Consider the following 23,955-nt stretch of genomic DNA (forward strand, 5'->3'; position numbering starts at 1 on the left):
CATGGTCCTGCTCCACGTGGTTCTGGCTCTACTCACACTGTTGCTTTGGTGGAAGTTACTCCTGTTTCTGAGCCTCCTAATGTCCCTAATCTAGAGTAGTTACAGACTCAGATTGGTCAGCTTCAGGCTCAACTTGGGTCTCTCACCACTGGTTCTCTTGGTCCATCATCCTCTACTGCCACCCTTGCTACAGGTACTTCTATTGCTTTCCATGTTTGGTCTGCTAGTCCTTCATAGATTTTGGATTTTGGGGCTACTGATCATATGATTGGTGAGTTTTCTTTTCTTTCCTCTCCTGTACCCACCATTGTTGCCCTATCTGTGTGTCTTGCTGATGGTTCTTGCTCTTCTGTCCAACATAAGGGTGTTGTGTCTTTATGCCCTGCTAACACTTTATCTTTTGTGTTGCTTGTGTCCAAGTTTGCTTATAATCTTTTATCTGTTAGTCGTTTTGCCAAAACCTTTAACTGCGTTGTTATCTTCTTCCCTTCTTCATGTCTTTTACAGGACCTGAGTTCGAAGAGGATTTTTGGCAGGGGATATGAGCGCAACGGGCTACACTACTTTGGGAATCCACCAGACCAACCTTCGACTTTAGCCAGTTTCAGGCGTCTGTTTTGCCTACTTCTATATCTTGTGTTTTTTCTGTTCAAACTTTAGAGTTATGGCACGCCCGTATGGGTCATATTAACTTTCAATATTTATGTCAATTTTTTCATTTATTAAATAAAACTTGCAAAGATTCAAAATTTCATTGTGTTACTTGTGAGTTGTCTAAACATATCCCTACTAGTTATATACCACATATGACACGGGCCCCTAGTGCTTTCGACCTTATTCATTCTGATGTTTGGGGCCCCTATTTTGTTTCTGCTTTTTCGGGTCATCGTTATTATGTGACTTTTATTGATGATCACACTAGGTGCACTTGGGTCTACTTACTTTGCCGCAAGTCTGATGTGTTTCCCATATTCATTCAGTTTTTGCAAATGGTTAAGACACAATTTCATACAGTTGTTAAGAACATCCGCTCTGATAATGGTGGGGAATATATCTCCAACGAGTTTCGTTCCCACCTTAATCAAATGGGTATTCTTCAACAAGTTACATGTCCTCGGACACCTGAACAAAATGGTGTGGCTGAACGTAAAAACTGTCATATTATGTTTGTCGTACATTGTCTTCTTCATGGTATAGTGTCCAAGTCTTGTTGGCATATGATTGTTTTTACTGCTGTCTAGCTTATTACTAGGACTCCTAGTCGTGTGTTATACAGCCTTACCCTATTCCATATTCTTATGCCTAATACTATCATTTTTTCTCTTTTACCTCGTATTTTTGGGTTTACATGTTTTGTTCAAGGCCGCCGTCCCACTCACACTAAGTTAGATGACGAGTCTATTCGTTGTATCTTTTTGGGGTATTCCTCCATGTCTAAAGGGTATAGATGTTTTGATCCTGTGTCCCGTCACTTTCACCACACTCTGGATGTTACTTTTTGTGAGGATCTTCCTTTTTCTAGTCTTAACCCCCCTTTGCAGGTTTTCCCTTTAGATACTCCAAGTGTTCGCCTAGTCCCCATTTTAGACGAGGTTGCGGATGAGGTTGTCCCCCCCTCTCTCTCATCCTCCACCTTCGCCTCATTTCCCTCCCTTGCAGGTATACTCTCGCCGCCCTCGTGCTCAGCCCCCTCTTGGTACCTCTCTGGCTCTTGGGTCAGGTAATTCTTCCCCTTTACATACATCTCCTTCCCTTCCTCGTCATAATCCTCCTTGGGATCGACATCCCCCCAGCCATTAGGGTTATCTGTGTAGTACTGATCATTCCATTTCCCAGTTTCTCTCATATGCCATGGTTTCAGACTCATATCATTCTTTCCTTGGCAAGCTTGAGTCTGAGTCTATTCCTCGGTCTGTATCCGAGACCCTTCAGAATCCAAAATGGGTGGTGGCCATGCAGATTAAAATGGCAGCTTTAGAACAGAATCATACTTGGGATTTAGTTCCTTTACCTTCTGGCAAGAGTACCGTGGGTTGCAAATGGATCTTTGCTATTAAGTACCTACTTGATGGTTCCATTGACCGTTATAAGGTTCATTTAGTGGCCAAGGGCTTCCCTCAAGTTCCTGGCAAGGATTTTAGTGCAACCTTTGCCCTTGTTGTCAAGCTTACATCTGTTCGTCTACTCATCTCCCTTGCTGCATCCCATTTTTGGCCCCTTCATCAGCTTGATGTCAAGAATGCCTTTCTACATGGGGATCTTCTAGAGACGATTTATATGGCCCCTCCTAGTTTTCAAGCTGAGGGGGAGTATTAGGGGAAAGTATGTCGACTGCGTAAGTCTTTGTATGGCTTGAAGCAGTCTCCGTGCACTTGGTTTGGTCGTTTCAGCTCAGTCATCATCTCCATGGGCTTTGTTCAGTGCCATTCAGACCATATATGCTTCATCCGTCGTAATTCCGCAGGTCAATGTATAGTCTTGTTGGTTTACATGGATGATATCATTCTCACCGGTGATAACTCTATAGGCATTGATCAAGTAAAACGGGATTTAGGATACACCATTGATATTAAGGATTTAGGAAATCTCAAGTATTTTCTAGGGATTGAGGTGGCTCGCTCATGGCAAGGGATCTCCTTATCTCAAAGGAAGTACACTCTTGACTCACTTAAGGATACTGGTATGTTGGGGTGTAAACCTGCTTCTACTCCTATGGATCTTAATGTCAAGCTCACATCAGAGTTCGGCGAATTACTAGAGAACCCAGGCATGTATCAGCATTTTGTTGGGCGTCTCATCTATCTGACCAATACTAGACCTGACTTGACATTTGCGGTTAGTGTGGTTAGCCAATTCATGCATGCACCTCGTACAGAACATCCTGATGTGGTTCATCATATCTTGAGATATTTGAAGACCTCTCCTGGCTTAGGATTGTTCTTCATAGTTGATCCTCAATCTGGACTCTCTTGTTTTACTGATGCTGACTATGCAGCATCTAGAACAGATAGGCGTTCTACTTCTGGCTTCTGTACCTTCTATGGTGATCATCTTATATCATGGAAAAGTAAGAAGCAAGCAGTTGTTTCTAAGTCTTCTATAGAAGCCGAGTATAGGGCTATGACACAAGGCACTTGCGAGATTCTATGGCTACGTGCTATTTTGGCAAAGTTGGGATTTGAGGAGATTTCTCCTGCTTCTTTGTTTTGTGACAATAAGTCTGCCATTATGCTGTCTTCTGATTCTGTCCTACATGAGCATACTAAGCATATACAGGTTGACATACATTTTCGAGAGAAGGTTCAGATTGGATTGTGAGACTATACTTTGTCTTTTCTTCTCAGCAGTTAGCAGATATGTTCACCAAGTTTGTGGGCCCAACATTACTCCAGTTGTCTATCAGCAAGCTGCGTTTATTGAATATCTTCATACCAACTTGAGGGGGAGTGGTAGAATTAGGAAATAGTGATATTATAATTATGGTAGTGTTAAATTAGGAAATAGTGAATATTGTAATTATGGTAGTGTGTATAAAATCTGTAATTGTGTCAATCACAGATTTAATGCCTTTTTTTATCTCCGTTTCCTATTTTGTTCATTTTCTATTTTGTAATATTGTTTCATTATAAATACAAGGCTCTACCTCATTCATAGGTAAGTCAAAACAATTCTTTTCATCCTTTTTCATACACAAGAAACAACATGATTCAGACACTCCGATATTGCATTTAAACAAAAAGATTGACATGTGACAAAAAAAGGGTCATCATGGCTAAAAAATATTTTTTATTACACATGCATAAAAAATTAGAATAGAAATATAAAACGAAGTCCAAATAAAAAAGTGTAATTTACACAAACCTCACCCAAGGTTTCTACCAACTTCAACTGGCTCCTTCGTATGAAAATATTACACTGATCATCCCTCCAGTAATGGTAACTTAAAGGAACATAAAGCTACTTTCTAACCTTAAATTTTCACTTCAGATATGTTTGTACTTCTAATGACAAAAATGCCCTCCATAACTAGCATGAAATTAACAAATCTCCCCCACATTCTCTCTCCACCTTCTCTGCTTCTTCTTCTTCCAAGCCACATAGACCAGTCCCTCTCTGACCAAACCACTGACACCTCCTCACTTTCTTCTCTTCCCTCTATCACCCTCCTAACCACCATCGCCTCCTCCCCTCATCTTCCCTACCCCACCCCTCATCTCCCTCACCCAACAGCCACCCATTGCCATAGCCATCACAGCCACCCACAATCATCAACTTCAATCACCACCATCACCCAATATCCTCTTCTCCCCCTCACTCTTCTCCTCTACCGCTCAACTCATTGGTCAGACCACCACCACCAGCAGCGGCTCATAATCATATTTTAGTATAGGAAAAAACATATATATTGAAGGAGTTTTTGAGGGTCCAATATAATTTTGATTTTTTTCTCAAATAAAAGAGGATCAAATTTTATTATTATCCAAATACTACCTGTGAACTCCATATCATTTGCCATTCCCCCTCAAGAAGTTCTGGTTCACCTTTGGCTACATTCTTAGTTAGGAGGATGAACTCATCAATTGCCTGCAAGTGTTAGACGGAGACCATATCAACAACACTACAATCACAATGAAACCTTATTCTATAGATCATTATGAGGATTAAAAGACAATCTCACTTCTCTCACTCCTGTATTTGTGGAAATGGCTGCCAGCAATCTTTGCCTTGGTTCAGTTTTCTTTTGCAGCACAAATGTGGTGCCCTGCACTACAGCAACATAACTGGTAGTCCTTAGTCCTTGGCAGATCACAGACTAAAGGAAGTTTTGAGAAATTCTTTATTGGTTGCACAAATGGAAGTATATGTATCAACAACAAAAAAAAAAAAAAAGGAAAGCAAAGGAGGTAGATAAAGTACTCTGATATAACAAGTTGTCTACCTTGTTTCCTCTCGAGATGCGAAGGTTTCCAGAATTGGACAAATACGTAGTGTCTAACCAACCCTTTGCTTCATCTCCAAGAAGCCTAAATGGTACTGGATATGGAACCCTGAATGGAAGAAATCTGAAAGAGAAGGCTGCTTTATCAAACTGAAAAAGTATTCGTTTTCCATCCTTAATTGATGCTGCAGCCTGAGTTAAAGAAAATATGAAGAGTGCAAGATATATCAAATATCAAACCATGTGTGCAGAAAGTCAAGACCACAATCATGAAGACATTGAAGTATGTGGAGAAAACGAAGAAGAGGAAGAAGAAGAAGATAACACACTAAACCTAGGTCCTGAATAATTATAGTAAACGAAATTAAAAAATAGAGCAAGAAAAGCCAAAATTATTGTTATATTTATGTGCATCAACATATCGAATGGAAATTTCTCTCCCTCTTAATTTTGCGAAGTAATTGTAATTTTATCATTCCAAAGAGAGGGATGCAAACAGTTTAAAAAGTCACAGATAAAACCTTGGGCAACAAAGAAAAAGAAAAAGAAAAGGAACATTGGGCAACAAAGTGCCAAAAAATGAGGACTAAGCTTTTCCGTTTTTTCTTATTTTTTGTTAATTTTCATAGGACATAAAGATATACTGATATAGAATATCAGCATCATTGATTTTTAATAAGGATTTAAAAAGAGGCAACAAGGGGTTGCAACCTGTACGCAAAAGAAGCAGCACAATAGAATTCCCAACCATGAAACATCACATAATTCTTTTCAGCAAAACCAGCTTGACACCCACAAACTAGGAAAAAGCTACGAATTGGGGTTCTCATTCTACACCTAATAACTTTCATCTAAAATCCACTTTCAAATATTGCATATTTCTCTTTGATTCAAAAGACTAAGCACACAAAGAGAATTTATTTGGATATGTAACCCTCATAAATCTAGTCATTTGACAGTCTCAAGTTTTCAATAACCCCTTTTGTGTAGCCTTCAACTAGGCAATGGACTTCATTCCCACAATGCCTGCCTTTTCTATATTCACCTCCACCGAATGATGTTGTGCAAACTCTAATGTTAAGTCCGGATGGATTTGTGGAAAGAACTCTAAAGCTATGTTTGGATCTTGGGTTTGTGGAAGGAGAGGAAAATATACAAAAAATAAAATGAAGCCAAAGAAGCTAAATTTGTTTCTTTTTTTTTGGTTACATTAGGAAAATGAGAAGAAAATAAATAGGTATTGCAAAAAAAATCATTTTTCTTTTTTCTTTTTTTGTTTAGTTACCCACAAAAAATGAACATGTATAAGTAATTTCCTTTCCCTTGGTAAATCCAAAATCCAAACATAACACAAAGGATAGACGAAAAATTATTTCTCTCTGTCTTTAATAATTGTCTTTTGTTGGATGACAACAGTTGACAAGTCCAAATAGCAATTAGAAGGATCAAAATGTTGTCCGTAAGTAATATAAATTGTATAGTCTCTGAAATTCACTGCTTGGTTGATAAGCTTGCTTTTCATTGTAACAACTTCTGGCGAACTCATGCATAGAGATGCAACTTTAGTGTATGGATGCTACCACAATATTAGCTAAATATTGTTGGGGAAATTGCGGGCTCACAAATGTGCAACAAAATTGCCCAATCTGTCAGGGAGTAGCTTATGAGTTCACAAGAGCAATACCAAGGCCCAACATATATTGTTTATAACTCATACTCACTTAAAAGTTTAAGCATGTAAGTGGGAGTCTATCCAATGTTTATTAAGACCACTCTTTTTATTTTTTATACAATGTGGGACTACTGCATTCACATATACTCCAACAATATCCCCTTTGTATGTGAATCACTTTGTCATCAAGAGCCACCATGTTGCAGCCCTGTCAGCCACGTGCACCTAGATTTTCTTTGCTCCATTGAGAGTCTACTCATGGATTTTTACATGCTCCATCACGAGTCTCTGTGTAATCCTACCAACATCGGTTTAGCTTGGAGAGTCTGCCAATATATTAGTAACCATCGACTTTGATACCACTTGTTAGGGAAATTAGGGAGCTCAGAAACACATAACAAGACGGTCCAATACATCGGCGAGTAACCTATGAGTCTACATGCGCAACACTAGGGTTTAACATATTTTTTTGGAATTCACGACCACTTAAAAACGTAAGGTTGTAGGTAGTAAATTAAGACTCACTCCATTTACTTTTATTCAATGTGGACTTCTACCTTCATACATGCTCCAACATATATGTATTCATACATCACTACAACATATTTAAGTTTTAAAGACAAAAATTTACGGACAAAATATTTTAGTTGCCAAAAGTGTCATTATAGTATTTTTAGCGATGAAATTGGACATTTAGTGATGAATCGCTATCCTTTTGGGACCAAAATTTTTGTCTCACAAAATAAACCTTTTTGGAACCAAATTGTTTTGTCCCTAAAAGTGTATTTATTAACGAGATTTTCAAAATTTTGTCGCTAAAAGTCCGTTTTTGACTTTTTGAGACAACCTTTAGCGCCGATCCTCCTCATGACGATAGAAATTGGTTTCCAACTATTTTTTGCAACAGAAATTTTACTTTTCCGGACAAACATTTGGTACCTAAAGCCTTATATGTTGTAGTGCATGTTAAACACCTAGAACACATAGAATTGCTACACCTCTACAATTAATTTTGCACTGAAGCCACAAGGGTGAAGAGATTATGAGCAACATGCTGAACCAATAAGGTAAGTCAAGGACCCATTCTATTTATTCATGCCAAATATTGTCAAGTGCAAACACTTCAATTAGATAAGATGCACTGAAGTAGAAACATTTATATTAATCATCAACTCAACATAATTCAGAAATAAAATGCAAGTGTGATGTGATAGGCATTTGAAAAAACCTTGCATTTTCTAAACGTTATAATCCTTGCACATAAATAGTTCAACAAAACATGCAATAAAAATTATAGACAATGAAGTCATACCTCTACTTTCAGCTCACCTATTGCATCAGAGAATCTTACAATGTTGGACACACGGGGGTCATTTGTTCGTAGGTATACCTCTTGAAATACACTGAAGAAATCAACTCCAACAAATGTTCTCTGCAATGGTAAGCAAAGCATGTATTAATCATCATGAAATATGAGAAGTGAGTATGAGAAAGACCACATACCTGAAAAAAGTTATTCACCTCCTCACCAAGTAAAGCCATTTCAAAATGGTAAAGAGTTCCAATACATTTGATTTTCCCCCTAATTATTTATATATAAATTTAGCCATTAATTTATTCCTTTTAGAAATGAATATATTTATGAAATGGTCGAAGTACTAATTGAAGATGAGAGATGACATGATAAGATGGTTTATTTCTATCAAAGACCTAAGCTATAGATGTAACAGAAAGAATGAGTGATGTGTTTATGTTCGTATTACTTAGTTTAGTCAGCGTAGTTTGGTCTTATTATCTGTAATTAGGCTTTTACGTTTCATTAAGGGTAGTTTAGTCTTTGTCTCTGTAATTAGGTCCTTAGGATTTTGGCTTTTACCTATTTATATTGTACTTTGCAGCTTTTGCATTTTATCAATTCAATACATACGTATTTTGCTCTCAAAATTTTTTCTTGGTATTAAAGCCATACAGACGGCTGACCTAGCTTCTGATGTATGTCGTCTCGAGCAGTTGCGGGCCCTTTCAGCCCCTTTGCAAGCCTTTGCTGGTGCCCACTCTCTCGTCTCGCAATGGTCTCTCTCTCTTTGTCGCAGACCATTGTTCGTGGTTCACTCTCTAAACCATTCGATCGAAACAGGTCCTCCATCTCTCATTGTCTCTCCCTCCGATTTCCCTTTTGTTGCTTTACTTTGCTTCTGCTTCGCTATTGTCTCTGTTCTTTGCAGTTCCTCAGGAATCAACCCACCATCATCATCATAGGACATTGCAGCCCATTCGTAGATCTCTGCAGATGCTGTCTCTCTTGTCGCAGGTCATTTTCGTTGTTCTCTTTCTCCCTCATCGCTGCTCTAGTTGCAATCGCACCTTCATCTGGTGCCCTGAAGCTGTTCGCGATCTTCATCTGGTGCTTATAGTTGTTCACAACCCCCTATTAAGGTTGTGCGTGACGTCTTGCTACCTTCGTGACATCTCCGGTGTGTACCTTGTAAGATTTCTTAATTGTATATTCAATTGTGTAGAATTTACAAAGGGTTCATCAGTTTATATAATCCTAAATCTATGACTGAAAAAGGAAATATAATCAATAAAAATATTTACACCACAATTTTTCCTAATTCCTAATAAACAATATATACACAATATATTCTCACATCCCTACTCAAATTCAAGTGTTTTAACTAAAAATATTGAGAGTTTGCTAAGAAAAAATTAAAACCTAGTAGTGGTGTAAGTCTTGATAAAGAAATCAGTCAGTTGCAGAGTCAAAGTGATAAAAGGGAGCGAGATAGAGCTAGACTGCAGATGCTGACGGACGAAATGACAATCAATCTCAATATGCTTCATCTGTTCATGAAAGATAGTATTATGGGCAATCTAAATAGCATTACGGTTGTCACAATAGAGAGAGGTCAGAGAAGACTAAGGGATGCCCAAGTCAGATCAGAGACAACGAACCTAGACAATTTTAGCAGTAGCGTGAGCCATAACACGATACCCAGCTTTTGGCTAAGAATGGCAATTTAAACCCGGCCCGACGGGGACCCGATCTCTCGACCCCGAAATAAGTGGTTTTTCCCCAAAAAATATCCCAGCGGGGACGGGGATGGTATTAAAAAATCACTCCCTGATCAATTTCGGACCGGGGACAGGGATAACTGTCCAAGCCCCGTACCTGGCCCAGCCCCGCCCCGCCCCTGTCCCCCGCCCCGGTTTGTTCCCCGAATTAAAATTACAATTTCACCCCTATATATATATAAAACCCAGACCTAAAACATTACCCTCACTCATTCAAACTAACTCATATGCTGCTGCTCTCTCCTCTCTCTAACCGAGGACGCTCTACTCTCTCCTCTTTCTCACCGACGAGGCTCTGCTGCTCTCTCCTCTCTCTCACCGACGATGCTCCTCCCTCACCGCTGCTGTGCTCCCTCATCGCCAATCCTCCCACTCTCTCTCACACATACGACGGCGACGGCGACGGCTCATCCTCTCTCACCGGCATCGCGGCGGAAATTCCTCTCCCTCTCACGGAATCTCCTCTCCTCTCTCTCACGGTATCTCCTCTTCAATCGTGACTCTCTTTCTCTCTCTTTGATTTTTGCTTTTGTTCTACAGATCTGGTTCTTTAGATCTGGAAAATAATGAAGCAAATCTTTTTTTTTTTTTGATAAATATACTCAGATCTGTTGGTGATCTAATATGTAAGACGATATGAGTTATTTTTGTTGTTGTTGTAATATGTAAGATGATCCAGATGATGAAGATGATGTTGTTGTTGTTGTCGATGATGTTGATGTTGTGGTTGATGAAATGAGTTCATTTTTTTTTTTTTTTTTTTTTTTTGGTCGGGGAGTCTTCAGGGTCGGGAAAACCCGATCCCCGTTAGGGGCGGGGGGCGGGGGCGGTGATTGGTACCCCGTCGGGGATCGGGGCCGGGGAAGGAGAAATTTCCACCATCGGGGATCGGGGACGGGGAGGGTGATCCCCGGCCCCGCCCCGCCCCGCCCCGTTGCCATTCCTACTTTTGGCAGTAGAAGGGCAACAACAGTTTGTTTCTTATTTTTCTAAGAAATTAAGGAATCGCCAACAAACATACAGAAACCAGAAATAGACTTTTGATCATTAAAATCACTAGCTCAATTAGCATCAGCATAGGCCACCAAGTCCAAGGAAGAAGTGGAAGCTAACAAGAAGCCCTGAAAGATAGTACCATGAAGATAAAGAAGAATCCGAAACAAGTGGCCTAATATGTAGAGCAAAGAGCAGAAACGAACTGGCTAACCACATGAATAGCATAAGCAAGATCGGGACGAGTAATTGTCAGATAGACTAAGAAATCCACAAGCTCTAGATATAAAGTAGGATCATCTAGAGGGCCACCATCAATAGTGTTAAGCTTCACATTATGCTCAATGGGGTATCAAAAATCTTAGCGTTAGTAAGACCGACGTGGTGAATAATTTCATTGGTATACTTGGCTTGAGACAAAAAGTAGCCCTTAAGAGAGGAAGCAACCTCAATACCAAGAAAATATCGCAATAGGCCTAGATCTTTCATTTAGAAGGTGCGAAAGAGATGCTGCTTGACCTCAAAAATAACAAAAGAGTTAGAACTAGTGATGATCATATCATCCACATACAATAATAGGCTTACAAAACCAGCAGAGGTGTGGAGGAGAAACAAAGTAGAGTCTTAGGCACAAGAATGAAACCCAAGCTCAGTAATAACTATTTGAAAGCAATCATACCAAACACGAGGAGATTGCTCTAAACTACACAAAGCACGCCGAAAATGACAAACCTGTCTAAAAGAATGGTGAAGGCTAGGGGGAGGATGCATGTAAACCTCCTCAGTGAGATGACCATTAAGAAATCATTCTTAACATTCATTTGATAAAGAGGTCAATGATGAATAGTAGCGACAAGAAACCTTTGAGAAACCTTTGGCAACCATGCGAGTTTTGTAGCGCTCAAGAGAACCATTAGAATGAGTCTTGACTTTATAGACCCATTTGCAACCAATCAGATTCTTGCCAGCAGGCAAAGGAAACAGCTTCTAAGTAGTAGTCTTCTACAAGGCAGACAACTCATCCATTATAACTTGAATCCAATTAGGATCTTGATAGGCCTCCTTGTAAGACTGGATTTCTAAAAAAAAGTGAATAGTAGACAAAAAGGTGCAATATGAAGGAGAAAATATGCTTTAGCAAAACCAAATTTGACTACCTGTTATGGATATGGAGGGGATACTTACGATTGGCAAGATCAGAGTCGTCAGAGGCAGGAGGATCAGCAGCATGGGCAAAGACAACTGGTGAAGGAAGAGCCTTGTGACGAGAATAGACTAACAACGGAGGAGGAGAAGAGGGAACAGACTCATGGGGGACAGTGGAAAGGGACTCAACAAGCGAGGTGATAGAAGGAACAAGCTAATGGGAAATAGTGGAGATGAACTCATTAAGAGAAACCTCAGAAGGAAATGAATCAATGTGAACCAAATCCTCTTTAAAAATCAGAGCAGTGATAGGAGGAAGTTGAAAGTAATATAGACATTCGAGAAAGGCAACATAGTGGGAGACATAAAGGTGACGAGAAATAGGGTCATAACAGCAATAGCCTTTCTAGGCAAGACTGTAGCCCAAAAAGACACAGAACAGACCGGACACTAAGTTTGGTCCTATCTTTATGAAGAGAGACAAAATAAGCAGACCTAAAAACACGCAAGAGGGAGTAATTGGAAAGTTGGGAAAACAGAGCCTCATAATGAGAACGACCAAAGATTAGGGGAGTAGGCATACGGTTTAGAAAAAAAGCAACAGTAAGAACTGTTTCACCCCAAAAAGGAGTTAGAACAAAGGTAGAAATAAAGAGAGACCTAGCTATCTCAAGGAGATGGCGGTGTTTATACTTAGCACGACCATTTTGGATGGGTGTATCAATACAGGAAGTTCGGTGAATGGTACCTAAAAAATTCCCCACCCAAGTCAGACCGTAACAATTTAATTTTAGATCCAAACTGTGTAGTGATCATAGACTGAAAGGTATGGTATATCGGGTAGAAGTCAGATTTATGAGTCATAAGATAAACCCAAGTATAGCTAGTGCAATCATAAACAAAAGACACATAATAGACAGAACCCCTGGTAGTGAAAACGGGGAAGGGTCCCTAGACATCAGTATGCATAAGAGAAAAAAGAGAAACAGAAATAAAAGTACTTTTATTAAATGGTAAAACAAACATTTTAGCAAGTTTACAACCCTGACATTCATCAATTTGACTAGGAAAAACTTTACCCAACAATCCTGTCTAGGCTAAAGACCGTAAGTGGTCAACAGACAAATGACCTAGGTGAGAATGCCATAAATAAAACTAACTTGATTGAGAATCTAACTAAAACGAGAAAAGTGCAACTGGAGAAGTGGATGGATGGAGATGCAAGCTTTTTACCACATAGAGATCTCCAACTCTATGGCCGGTCCCAATCTACTTCGTGGACACCCGATCCTGCACACAACAGTTCGAAGAAGAAAGAATAATATCAAAACCAAAAGTATTAAGTTGATTAATAAATAATAAACTAACAGATAGCTAAGGGACATAAAGAACAGAGGAAATAGTAACAGCAAACATAGCAGAGGGTAAGACAGACCTAATAGATAGAATAGACATACCAGACCCATTAGCAGTATGAATAGTGATCCGAATGGGAGGGGGAAAATAGTTTTGAAGTAAGGAAATGTAGGGAGTCATATGATGAGAGGCATTAGAATCAAAAAGCCAGACAGAAGAAGAGATACTTGAAGAGGACCCAGACAAACCTAAACGAAGAGAGGTAAGGGTAGAGGCAGATGGGCATAGCTGAAAAGTGGACAAGATATTGTGAAGCTGAGCAAGCTAAGCACTCAAGGAAGCCAAGTCAAGATTAGGAGCTGGAGTAGATGTAGTATAAGCGGCAAGAGGCCAGAAAGTACTTGGAGCAGGACCTTGGAACTGTATCTGAGGCAGCTGAGAAGACGGAGCAGGCTGACGTCCCTTCTTGGGATAGTTGTGCTTCCAATGACCCCTCTGATGGCAAAAGGCACTCTCATCAGAAGTTAATGGCCCCTTCTTAGGCTTCGTTGTGGCCTGAAGTTGATGAGGAGTTAGGGTTGATATTGATAATAGAGGAGGCTGAGCAAGAGAGTCTGACGGGCTGTCTTAAGACGGGTTTCCTCGGAGAGAGGAGCTCATAAACAATAGCATCCACAGAGGGAAGAGAAGACCGGTGAAAGTTGCCACCACGGATAGCCTGATATTGAAGGGAGAGAGCTGTTAAGAACTGCACTAAACGATCCTGCTCCCGAAACTCAACATAAGTGTCTAGTACCTTGAGGTTAGATGATTCCATGAGAGCCAACTAATCCTAGGGACCTGTCATCTCAATATAAAAATCTTGAATAGTCTGATCTTGCTGACGAACACTCTGGATAGCTGTTTTCAACTAATACTGCTTGGCAAAGTTGAACTGCTGATAAACACCCAGTAAATAATCCCACACCTCCTTAGGAGTATTGTATTTGGAAAAAATCATTCCAATAAGGTCATCCACAAAATTATGAAAACAGGTCAGAACTTGAGCATTATCACAATCTTAAGTATCATAGAAAGTCAGATATCCTTCTTTTTTCGAGTTCAATGGACGAGGAACAAAACCAGAAACATAACCCATTTTTTCGGACCAAGAAAAAAATTGTTCAAGCATAATTGCCACCAGTGAGTGTGCATTTGATGGCTTGGATTTTGGTGTTCGACATTGTAATAAAACAAAGATGATTGGTCGAAGTATAATAACTCGAAAATTGATACCAAGTAACCAGATAATCACAAACAAACAGAAGGGGCTAAAGTGTAAATGAAAGCATTATTTACTAGATTGACACTGTGAATCAGCAAAAGAGAAGAGAGAGAATAGAACCAGAGGTCGCAAGCCTTCGCGTGAGAGAGAGAAACCTTCGATGGAGAGGAAGAGGAGCTTCGCGAACCACACACCCAGTCAAACCAGATGAAGCCGTCACACGAACAATCAAACTAGAGGGAGAAGATTTTGGGTTTTCTTGAAGCAAATAGGTCACGATTGGACCAAACGAAGCAACTAAAACCAGAGAGAAGATGAGTCAAAGCACTGAGAAAACGACCAACGAATTCGTGAGAGAGAGAGAGAGCCGAATCAGAGAACAATGGTGAACTCTAGGGTTTTGAATCAGAGAACAAAGATGATGGCTCTGATATCATGTAAGATTTTGAATTGTATATTCAATTATGTAGAATCTACAAAGGGTTCATCAGTTTATATAGTCCTAAACCTATGATTGAAAAAGGAAATATAATCAATTAGAATATTTACACCACAATCTTTCCTAACTCTTAATAGACAACATATTCTCGCATTGCTTCGACTTCAGCCCACGACTGGTTTCTTTGATCTATCTTAGCCTTCAGTCTTCAATTGTCTCTCTTTAGCCTTCAATCATCTCGGTTTCTTGTTCCCAATTCGCAACAACATCGCAGCGCTGTTCGTAGCTTTAATTCTTCACAACAGTAGTCCTACTTCAGTTCGACAATCGTAGTTTGCAGTGTCTCTGGATTTCTAGTGCTAGTTGACCTGACTTTGACTCCTCTCTCTCATCTATGTTTGAGCAATTTTCGTCATTCATGGCTGCCCATCAGGACATTTCTTCTTAGGCTTCTGGTATGACAACCACTTCACCAGGTTTGCATAGTTTTTTTACCTCATGCATTCTCTCTACCACATGGATTCATGACTCTGGTTGTTCTCACCATATGACCCATGCTATGATTGTTGCTGCTAATGGATCCCCTATGTTTGTTAGTTCAATTGGTTCTATCTCCTCTTCCCTTTTAACCATTCCTTATGTCTTTTATGTTCCTCAACTATCTCTAAGTCTCCTATCTATTAGTCAATTATCTGATTCGGGTTTTGATTTTGTCTTTTTTGCTCCTAATTATGTTGTATAAGATCAGGTGTCCAAGAGGCAAATTGGACGTGGGCGTAGAGTTGGTGAACTTTATGTCTTGGAGCACTTGCATCTCCCTCTGACATCTCCTTCAACTGCTATGTCCTCTTTTTGTTTAAATCACTAGTCCTCTCCTTTTTACCTTTGGCATTCTCGACTAGGGCATTTATCTAGTGATCGTTTGAAGTTTTTAGTGAAATCTGGTCATTTAGGCTGTATCTTTGTTAGTGACATTTCATAATGCAGTGGGTGTAGATTTGCAAATATGTTTGCTCTTAGGTATTCCTAAAAATAGTTTTATTTCTTCAACCCCTTTTCAATTGTACATATAAATTTGTGGGGACCTACCCTAATTGCTACAAAAGATGATTCCTAGTATTATGTATCATTTGAAGATGACTATAGCCGGTTTGCATGAGTTGATTTACTGGCCCAAAAATCTGATTTTTCTAAGACTCACTATGATTTTCATACCACCATCCCGTTCTAATTTGGGGGTGAGTTCTTCCTTTTTGAGTTTACTAAGTTCTTAGCTACACACGGTACCATTCATCAATCCTCTTGTTTTGATGCTCCTAGATAGAATAGTCAATCTAAAAGAAAACATCATCATCTGCTTGACACCGCTCGATCCCTTCTTCTCTCATATTTTGCTATTTCTGTCTTTTGGGGGGAATCTGTACTTACTGTTGCCTTTCTTTTTAATCGCATGCCTACCCCTCTTCTCTCAATTGCTTCTCCGTATGAGCGTCTCCTTGGTGAGATTCTTAATTATTCTCTTCTTCATGTATTGGGTTCTACCGATTTTGTTCTTTTTCCCAAACAGGACTGTTCCAAGCCTAGCTCTTGCCGTGGCTTGAGTTTTTTTTCTTGGGATATGGTATTCAACAAAAAGATTACCATTGTTATGATCATGTGACCAAAAAGCTCTATGTGTCTTGGCATGTCACCTTTCTAGAGAAATTACCTTTCACTTTTCCTTCGCATACTTCTCTCCTAGTTTACAAGCATCGCAAAACACCTCCGAACTTCTCTTCATCTAGCTCTACTGTTCCTCCCCTTATTCTTTTGGATCCCGCTCCTCCTACATTTCGTTATCCAACTCGGGACTGTCATCCTTCAATAAGACTTGGTTTTTCTCTTCCTCCTATCATTCTTTTCTTTCTTGTTTGCATACTTATTATGAGCTCAGGTCCTACAAAGAAGCTTGTCATGATCCGAATTAGGTTATTGCCATGAATGAGGAGTTAACTGCTTTTGCTAAAACTCAGACTTGAGACTTTGTTCTATTGCTTGTTGGTAAGAATCTTGTGAGTTGCAAATGGGTCTACAAGGTTAAGACTTTTTGATGTTCTTTGGAACGTTACAAAGCCTATTTAGTTGCTAAGGGGTTTTCTCAAGAGTATGGGATAGATTACAAAGAGACTTTTGCCCCTGTTGCCAAGATAACTACAGTTCGTACTCTTATCTCTATTGTTGTTGCCCTTCAATGGCCTTTGTTTTAGTTAGATGTCAAGAATGCTTTTCTTAATGGACATCTTGTAGAGGAAGTGTATATGCGACCTCCACCTGGTCTTTCTTATCTTCCAAGTCTTGTTTGCCATGTTCGTTGTGCCCTCTATGGTCTCAAATGGTCTCTATAAGTATGGTATGACCAGTTTCAGTCTGTTGTTCTCCAAATTGGTTTTTGTCCTAGGCTACATGATGATCTTTTTGTTTTTCATACTTTTGCTAGTCTTGTTTTTCTCCTCCTATATGTGGATGATATGATCATCAATGGGTCCAACTCTAGTACTATTCAAGAAGTCAAACAATAGCTTTTTCAAGAATTTTGAGATGAAGGATTTGGCGTCTCTTTGACATTTTCTTGGTATTGAGGTTGCCTCTTTTCCTATTGGGTATCTTCTTTCTCAAACTGAATATGCTAGTGATTGTGAGAATATTCCTATATTCGCATGCCTATATTTAGTCTTTTTCCTTTTAGGATTAGGACTTGGTATTCTATATCTATTAGAATTATATTCAGTGTTGTATTAGTTTAGGATTAGGAATTAGTGTTCTATGTAAGTGATGTATTCTTTGCTCAATTACTTCAATCTAATATACAGTTTCGTTCAGAAAACTTACATGGTATCAGAGCTAGGTTCTAAACCCTAGCTGCTTCGCTTGTTGCCATCGTGATTCGCTGGTCGAAGGGTCATCGATCTTGACCCCTCCTTGGTTCTTCTGGTTCGTGATCAGCCCTAAGTGGTGACACTCAGGTTTGTCTGGGTCATCACCATCAGCCTTAAGTGGTGACATTCTGGTTTGTCTGGGTCATCACCATCAGCCCTTTCTGGTTTGACTCGTTTGTTACCATTGGAGTCGCGACTTCTCTCTCTCCAGACTCGTGAAGGTTCGAAACCCTAGCCCTCTCTGGTTCATCTGGTTTGTCTCGCAAAGGCCCTTCTCTTCCTCGCGACCTCTTTCTGATTCGATTCGCAGCTATCTACTACGACTCTTTGGTTAGTCTGGTTCGTCTGCCTCTCTCTTCTTCACGATCTCTGTCTGATTCGATTCTCAACTTCAGTCTTTCTCTCTCTGTGCTTCAACTTAGGCCCCATTTATTCTCAGAGGTAGAATGGAGGGGATTCATAGTGAGAGGATTAATAATGAGGGGATTGTTAGTGAGGGGATTGATAGTGAGGGGATTAAATAAAATTGTATTTGTTTTGATAATAGTTGTTAGTGTAGGAATTGTTAAATTATTTTTATATAAAATAATAAAACAAATAAAAAAATACAAAAAATTAAACATTAATGTTTAAAAAAAAAAAAAATGCCCAACATGTAAAAAATAAAAAAAAATTCTAGTCCCCTCACTATTTTTCTAATATCACCTTCACCTCCTCCATCCAAATCCCCCTTCCAACTTCCATCTTAATTCCCTCCTCTATCCTAATCCATTCCTCAATTTTACAAACAAACACAACACTAAATGGGCCCCACCTCCATCCTAATCCCATCCCACCCTCTACACCTCAAAACGAACCGGGCCTTAGGGTATTTCTATTTAAAACCCTATTTCAGGATTATTGCACGAAAGCCCCATACTAGTCTGTTTATTACAAACTTTGTTTTATTACAATGTCGGATACTAAAATCTACGCCATCAAATATAAACTCACTGGTGGCAATTATACCTATTGGGCCAGTGTCATGAAGAATTTTCTTCTTGGTAAAAAAAAAGGAGCTATGTTTCTGATTATGTTCCTCGTCCATCGGACCCGAAGGCAGAAGCGCATCTGCCTTCTTGTGACACTTGGGATTATGATAATGCCCAAGTTCTGACTTGATTTCATAATTCTGTGGATGACCGTATTGGAATGGCGTTTTCCAAGTACAGTACTGCCAAGGAAGTATGGGATTATTTACTAGATGTTTATCAGCAGTTCAACTTTGCCAAGCGGTATGAGTTGGAAACAACTATTCAGAGTGCTCGTCAGCGAGATCAAACTATTCAAGACTTCTATATTGAGATGATTGGTCTCTGGGATCAGTTAGCTCTTATGGAACCACCTAATCTTAAGATACTTGACGCTTGTATTGAGTTTCAAGAGCAGGGTTGTTTAGTGCAGTTCTTAATGGCTCTCTCCCCTCAATATGAGGCTATCCGAGGTGGCATCCTTCACCGATCTCCTCTTCCCTCTGTGGATGCTATTGTTCGTGAGCTCCTCTCCGAGGAAACCCGTCTTAAGACAACCAGTCAGACTCTGCCTGCTTCTGTCTTCTTGGCTCATGCCAAGCCTCCCTTGTTATTAACCCCACCTCCTTATCAGCTTCAGGCCACTGTAAAACCCAAGAAAGGACCATTAGGGCCAGATGAGTGTGCTTTCTGCCATCAGAGGGGTCATTAGAAGAACAACTGTCCCAAGAAGGGATGTCAGCCTGCTCCATCTTTCCAGACATAGTTCTGCGGTCCTACTTCAGGTACTTTCCGCCCTTTTGCAGCTTACACTGCATCTACTCCGGCTCCCGATCCTGACTTGGCTTTCTTGAGTGCTCAGGTTGCACAACTTCAGCATATCCTCTCCACCTCTCAACCATCCCCATTGGCCTCCGCTCTTACCTCTCTTGATTCAGGTTTGCTTGGGTCGTCTTCAGGATCGGGTGTCCAAGAATAGATTGGGACCGGCCGTAGAGTTGGAGATCTCTATGTGGTCGAAAGCTTGGGTCTGCTTGTTTCTGGTCAGTCTCCTTATGAGGCTCTATTTTCTTAACTTCCTAATTACTCCCTCCTTCGTGTGTTTGGGCCTGCTTGTTTTGTCCTTTTATCCCGTAAAGATAGGACCAAACTTAGTGCCTAGCCTGTCTTATGTGTCTTTTTGGGTTACAGTCTCACTCAGAAAGATTATCACTGTTATGACCTTGTTTCCCGTCGCCTTTATGTCTCCCGCCATGTTGCCTTTCTCGAACATCTATCTTATTTTCAGCTTCCTCTCACCGCGCCAGTTTCCAAAGAGGATTTGATTCATATTGATCCATTTCCTTCTGAGGTCCCATATGATGAGTACATCTCCACAGCTCCTCCTGCACTTGTTCCATCTTCTCCTCCTGCTTTACCTTTGGCTGCTTCTTCACCTCCGACTTCTTCTCCTCCTCCATTGTCAGTTTATTCTCATCGTAAGGCTCCTCCTCCACCAATTGTCTCTGCCCCTGCTGTTGATCCTCCTGCTTCTGATGACTTTGATCTTGAGATACACCGATATCCTTCTCGAGCGCGTCGTCCTCTAAACAGGTTGGGTTGGTCTAATACTTGTTTTTCTGCTTCCTATCGTACCTTTTTGTCTACTATTCACTCTTTTGTAGAACCTCAGTCTGACAAGGAGGCCTATCAGGATCCTCATTAGGTTCACGCCATGGAGGATGAGTTGTTTTCTCAATAGAAAACTAGTACTTGGGAGTTAGTTCTTTTTTTTCTGCTAGTAAGAATCTGATTGGTTGCAAATGGGTCTACAAAGTCAAGACTCATTCTGATGGTTCTCTTGAGCGCTACAAAGCTCGTCTGGTTGCCAATGGTTTCTCCCAGGAATATGGCATTGATTATGAGGAGACGTTTGCTCCTGTTGCTAAGATGACTATTGTCCGTACTTTGATCTCTGTCGCTGCTATTCGTTCTTGGCCTTCTTAGCAGATGGATGTTAAGAATGCTTTTCTTAATGGCCATCTCACTGAGGAGGTTTACATACGTCCTCCCCTTGGTCTTCACCATTCCTCTGGTCAGGTTTGTTGTCTTCGGCGTGCTCTGTATGGTCTGAAGCAGTCTCCTTGTGCTTGATATGATCGCTTTCAGACTGCTGTTACCGAGCTTAGGTTTCATCCTTCCGCTTCTGACTCTACTTTATTTCTAAGACATACCTCGGCTGGTTTTGTTGCTCTTTTACTATATGTGGATGATATGATCATTACTGGCTCTGACGCTTCTGCTATCTCTGAGGTCAAGCAGTATCTCTTCCGCACTTTCAAAATGAAGGATCTGGGACCATTGCGGTATTTTCTGGGTATTGAGGTGGCTTCTTCTTCTAAGGGTTACTTTCTGTCCCAGGCTAAGTATGCCAATGACGTTATCCATCGTACCAGACTTATTGACACTAAGCTTTCTGATACCCCCATTGAGCTTAATGTGAGGCTCAACACTACTGATGGTGTTCCTCTGGACGATCCTACGTTATATCACGAGCTTGTGGGTTGCTTAGTCTATTTGACAGTTAATCACCCTGATCTTGCCTATGCTGTCCATGTGATTAGTCAGTTTGTTTCTGCTTCTCACTCTACACATTGGGCTGTTTTGCTTCAGATCCTTCGCTATCTTCGCAGTACTATCTTTTAGGGCTTGCTATTCTCTTTTACTTCTTCCTTAGATTTGGTGGCCTATGCTGATGCTGATTGGGCTGGTGATGTTAATGATCGTAAATCTACTTCTGATTTTTGTATGTTTCTCGGCAATTCCCTAATTTCTTAGAAAAGCAAGAAACAAACTGTTGTTGCCCGTTCTACTGCCGAAGCTGAATATCGTGCTATGGCTCATGCTGCTGTTGAAATTGTTTGGCTTCGTGGTCTCTTATCTAACTTGGGCATCCCGTAGTCTTCCCCGACTTCTCTATTATGACAACCGAAGTGCTATTTAAATTGCTAATAACATTGTCTTCCATGAATGGACAAAACATATTGAGATTGATTGTCATTTCATCCGTCAACATCTATAGTCTGGCTTTATATCGCTTTCTTTTGTCCCTTCAGCTCTGCAACTTGCTGACTTTTTCACCAAGACTCACACCATTGCTCGGTTTCGGTTTTTTCTTGACAAACTCTCCGTGTTTCCTGCTAAAACACCTTGAGTTTGAGCGGGGGTGTGAGAATATGCCTATATTCGCATGCCTATATTTAGTCTTTTTCCTTTTAGGATTAGGACTTGGTGTTCTATATCTATTAGAATCATATTCAGTGTTGCATTAGTTTAGGATTAGGAATTAGTGTTCTATATAAGTGATGTATTCTTTGCTCAATTAATTCAATCTAAAATACAGTTTCATTCAGAAAACTTACAGTGATATCCTCTCATATCAATCTCATTGATGCCAAGACAATGGATACTCCTATTTAATTGCACGCTAAGTTTTCTACTTCTGATGGGGTTCTTCTTAAGAATCTTACTATATATTGTGAGTTGGTTGGTTGTCTTGTTTACCTTACTGTGACTCGCCTGGATCTTTCTTATACTGTGCACATTCTTAGCCAATTTGTCTCCGCTCCTCATTCCACCCATTGGGTTGCCTTGTTACGTGCTCTTCACTACATTCAGAGTATCTTGTTGCAATGCTTATTATTGCCTTCATCTTCGGATTTGACTCTTTGTGCCTATGTTGATACTGATTGGGCTAGTGATATCTTTGATCACAAGTCTACCTCTGGTTTCTGTGTTTTTCTTGGAGATTCTCTTATCTCTTGGAAAGTAAGAAACAATCTGTGGTTGCTTGCTCCACCGCTGAAGCTAAATATTATGCCATGGCTCATGCTACTTCTAAAGTGGCTTGGCTTCGATGGCTTCTTTTTGATATGGGAGTATCTTTCTCAACTCCATTTCACTATGACAATCAAAGTGCTATTCAGATTGCCCATAACTCGGCTTTTCATAAGAGTACGAAACACATTGAGATAGACTGTCATTTTGTTCAGCATCATCTTCAGGCTGACACTCTTACTCTCCCTTTTGTTCCCTCCTCTCTCTAGCTGGCCGATTCTTTACGAAGACTCACACTACTGCCCACTTTCGTTTTCTGTGTTCTAACATGAAATGCAATAGTAACAATGATATGGATTTAGTTAATTTAATTGAGCATAAAGCCATTGATAGTAAAGCTATAATATATTTGAGTAGAGAATGAAGAATAGCAAACAAACAATAATGGAAAGATATAGAGGGCCTAATTACCCTCCACCACAACCTCAAAGACAAATATATAGACAAAAAGAATATATACAGCTGGAGCCTATTCCAAGATGCCTCATAAATATATACAGGTGGGAAGATAATGAGGCGGTGTAACAGACCCATTAGTTAACTGTTATCTAACTATATTTAATATACTATCTATCTCTCTACATTGATAGAGTGGATGGCAAAAAGGGATGCATGTAGCTGACCCAACCTAAGTGACACACAAGGCTTGGTTCGGTTTCTTTTTGTATCTTGTTTTGTTTTCATTTATCTTGAGACCATTATTAAGTAGCAATAAAACCCATGTGCAGTTTAAACTAATGAATTGCTCCTAATATTACAATATCTCAATTAACAGCTATGCATGCAAAATGCTTTGGCGGCGATTGGAGATAAAGAACAAATATTGGTTCTCAAGTTTCTGCCTCTAAAGTAAACTAAGCATTGGTTTTCTTCACTGGACCACAAGCAACTTAAATTATGCGCTAAGCTGGCCTTAGTTACTATGCAAGGACTAAGGTATGCCTTATATCCTAGAACCTAAATGGGTAGGTGCCCAAGTTGTTTCGCAAGTCCTTTTCCTATAGCATGTGATCTAAAATTCATAGTTGGGATCTGACCCCATTTGTTGCAAACTTAGAACCAAATGGTCCTCAAATGGTAATCAGAAGGAATTTGCATGATCTACTGATTTTCGGTCCTTTGATCTTTAGAGTTTGACAACCACACATTCTAACATGATAAACCAAGTAAGCTAGAGTGACCTAATTATCCTAAATGTTATGAGATTGGCTATCCCAAGTATCTGATTGTTCAGTCCCATAATCACCACACAAAAGATACAAATATAACA

The 23,955-nt window shown here is 39.9% G+C and overlaps 2 protein-coding genes across 5 annotated transcripts in view; one reads left to right on the forward strand and one right to left on the reverse strand.

The window, feature by feature from the left end:
- The window catches only part of LOC145814026 (putative plastid-lipid-associated protein 12, chloroplastic), a 57,378-nt gene that overhangs the window by 19,159 nt on the left and 14,264 nt on the right, over positions 1-23,955 (reverse strand). For 2 of the 4 annotated variants that reach the window (XM_082910525.1, XM_082910527.1), the window contains 4 exons: positions 7,924-8,043; positions 4,940-5,131; positions 4,679-4,762; positions 4,492-4,584 (listed from right to left, as the gene is read on the reverse strand). In XM_082910525.1, coding sequence (XP_082766651.1) covers positions 4,492-4,584; positions 4,679-4,762; positions 4,940-5,131; positions 7,924-8,043 — 489 coding nt within the window. Of the gene's footprint in view, positions 1-4,491; positions 4,585-4,678; positions 4,768-4,917; positions 5,132-7,923; positions 8,044-23,955 lie in introns of all 4 variants that reach the window. The other 2 variants (XM_082910524.1, XM_082910526.1) reach the window with 1 other exon arrangement.
- On the forward strand, positions 8,347-23,785 carry LOC114278650 (uncharacterized). Its single transcript, XM_082910976.1, has 4 exons — positions 8,347-8,363; positions 8,510-8,748; positions 8,837-9,096; positions 23,461-23,785. The coding sequence occupies exons 1-4, from the start codon at positions 8,347-8,349 to the stop codon at positions 23,536-23,538; spliced, it is 594 nt and encodes a 197-aa protein (XP_082767102.1). The 3' UTR covers positions 23,539-23,785.

Source organism: Camellia sinensis, unplaced genomic scaffold, assembly GCF_055761805.1.
Source record: "Camellia sinensis isolate YWXY unplaced genomic scaffold, ASM5576180v1 Unanchor1, whole genome shotgun sequence".
Lineage (NCBI taxonomy): Eukaryota > Viridiplantae > Streptophyta > Magnoliopsida > Ericales > Theaceae > Camellia > Camellia sinensis.

Bases quoted from the DNA above. Each gene is read 5' to 3' on its own strand.
- LOC114278650 (XM_082910976.1), top strand. The intron at 8,749-8,836 runs GTCCTCCATCTC...TGTTCTTTGCAG, and splicing joins AAACCATTCGATCGAAACAG to TTCCTCAGGAATCAACCCAC. The intron at 9,097-23,460 runs GTAAGATTTCTT...CTCAATTAACAG, and splicing joins ACATCTCCGGTGTGTACCTT to CTATGCATGCAAAATGCTTT.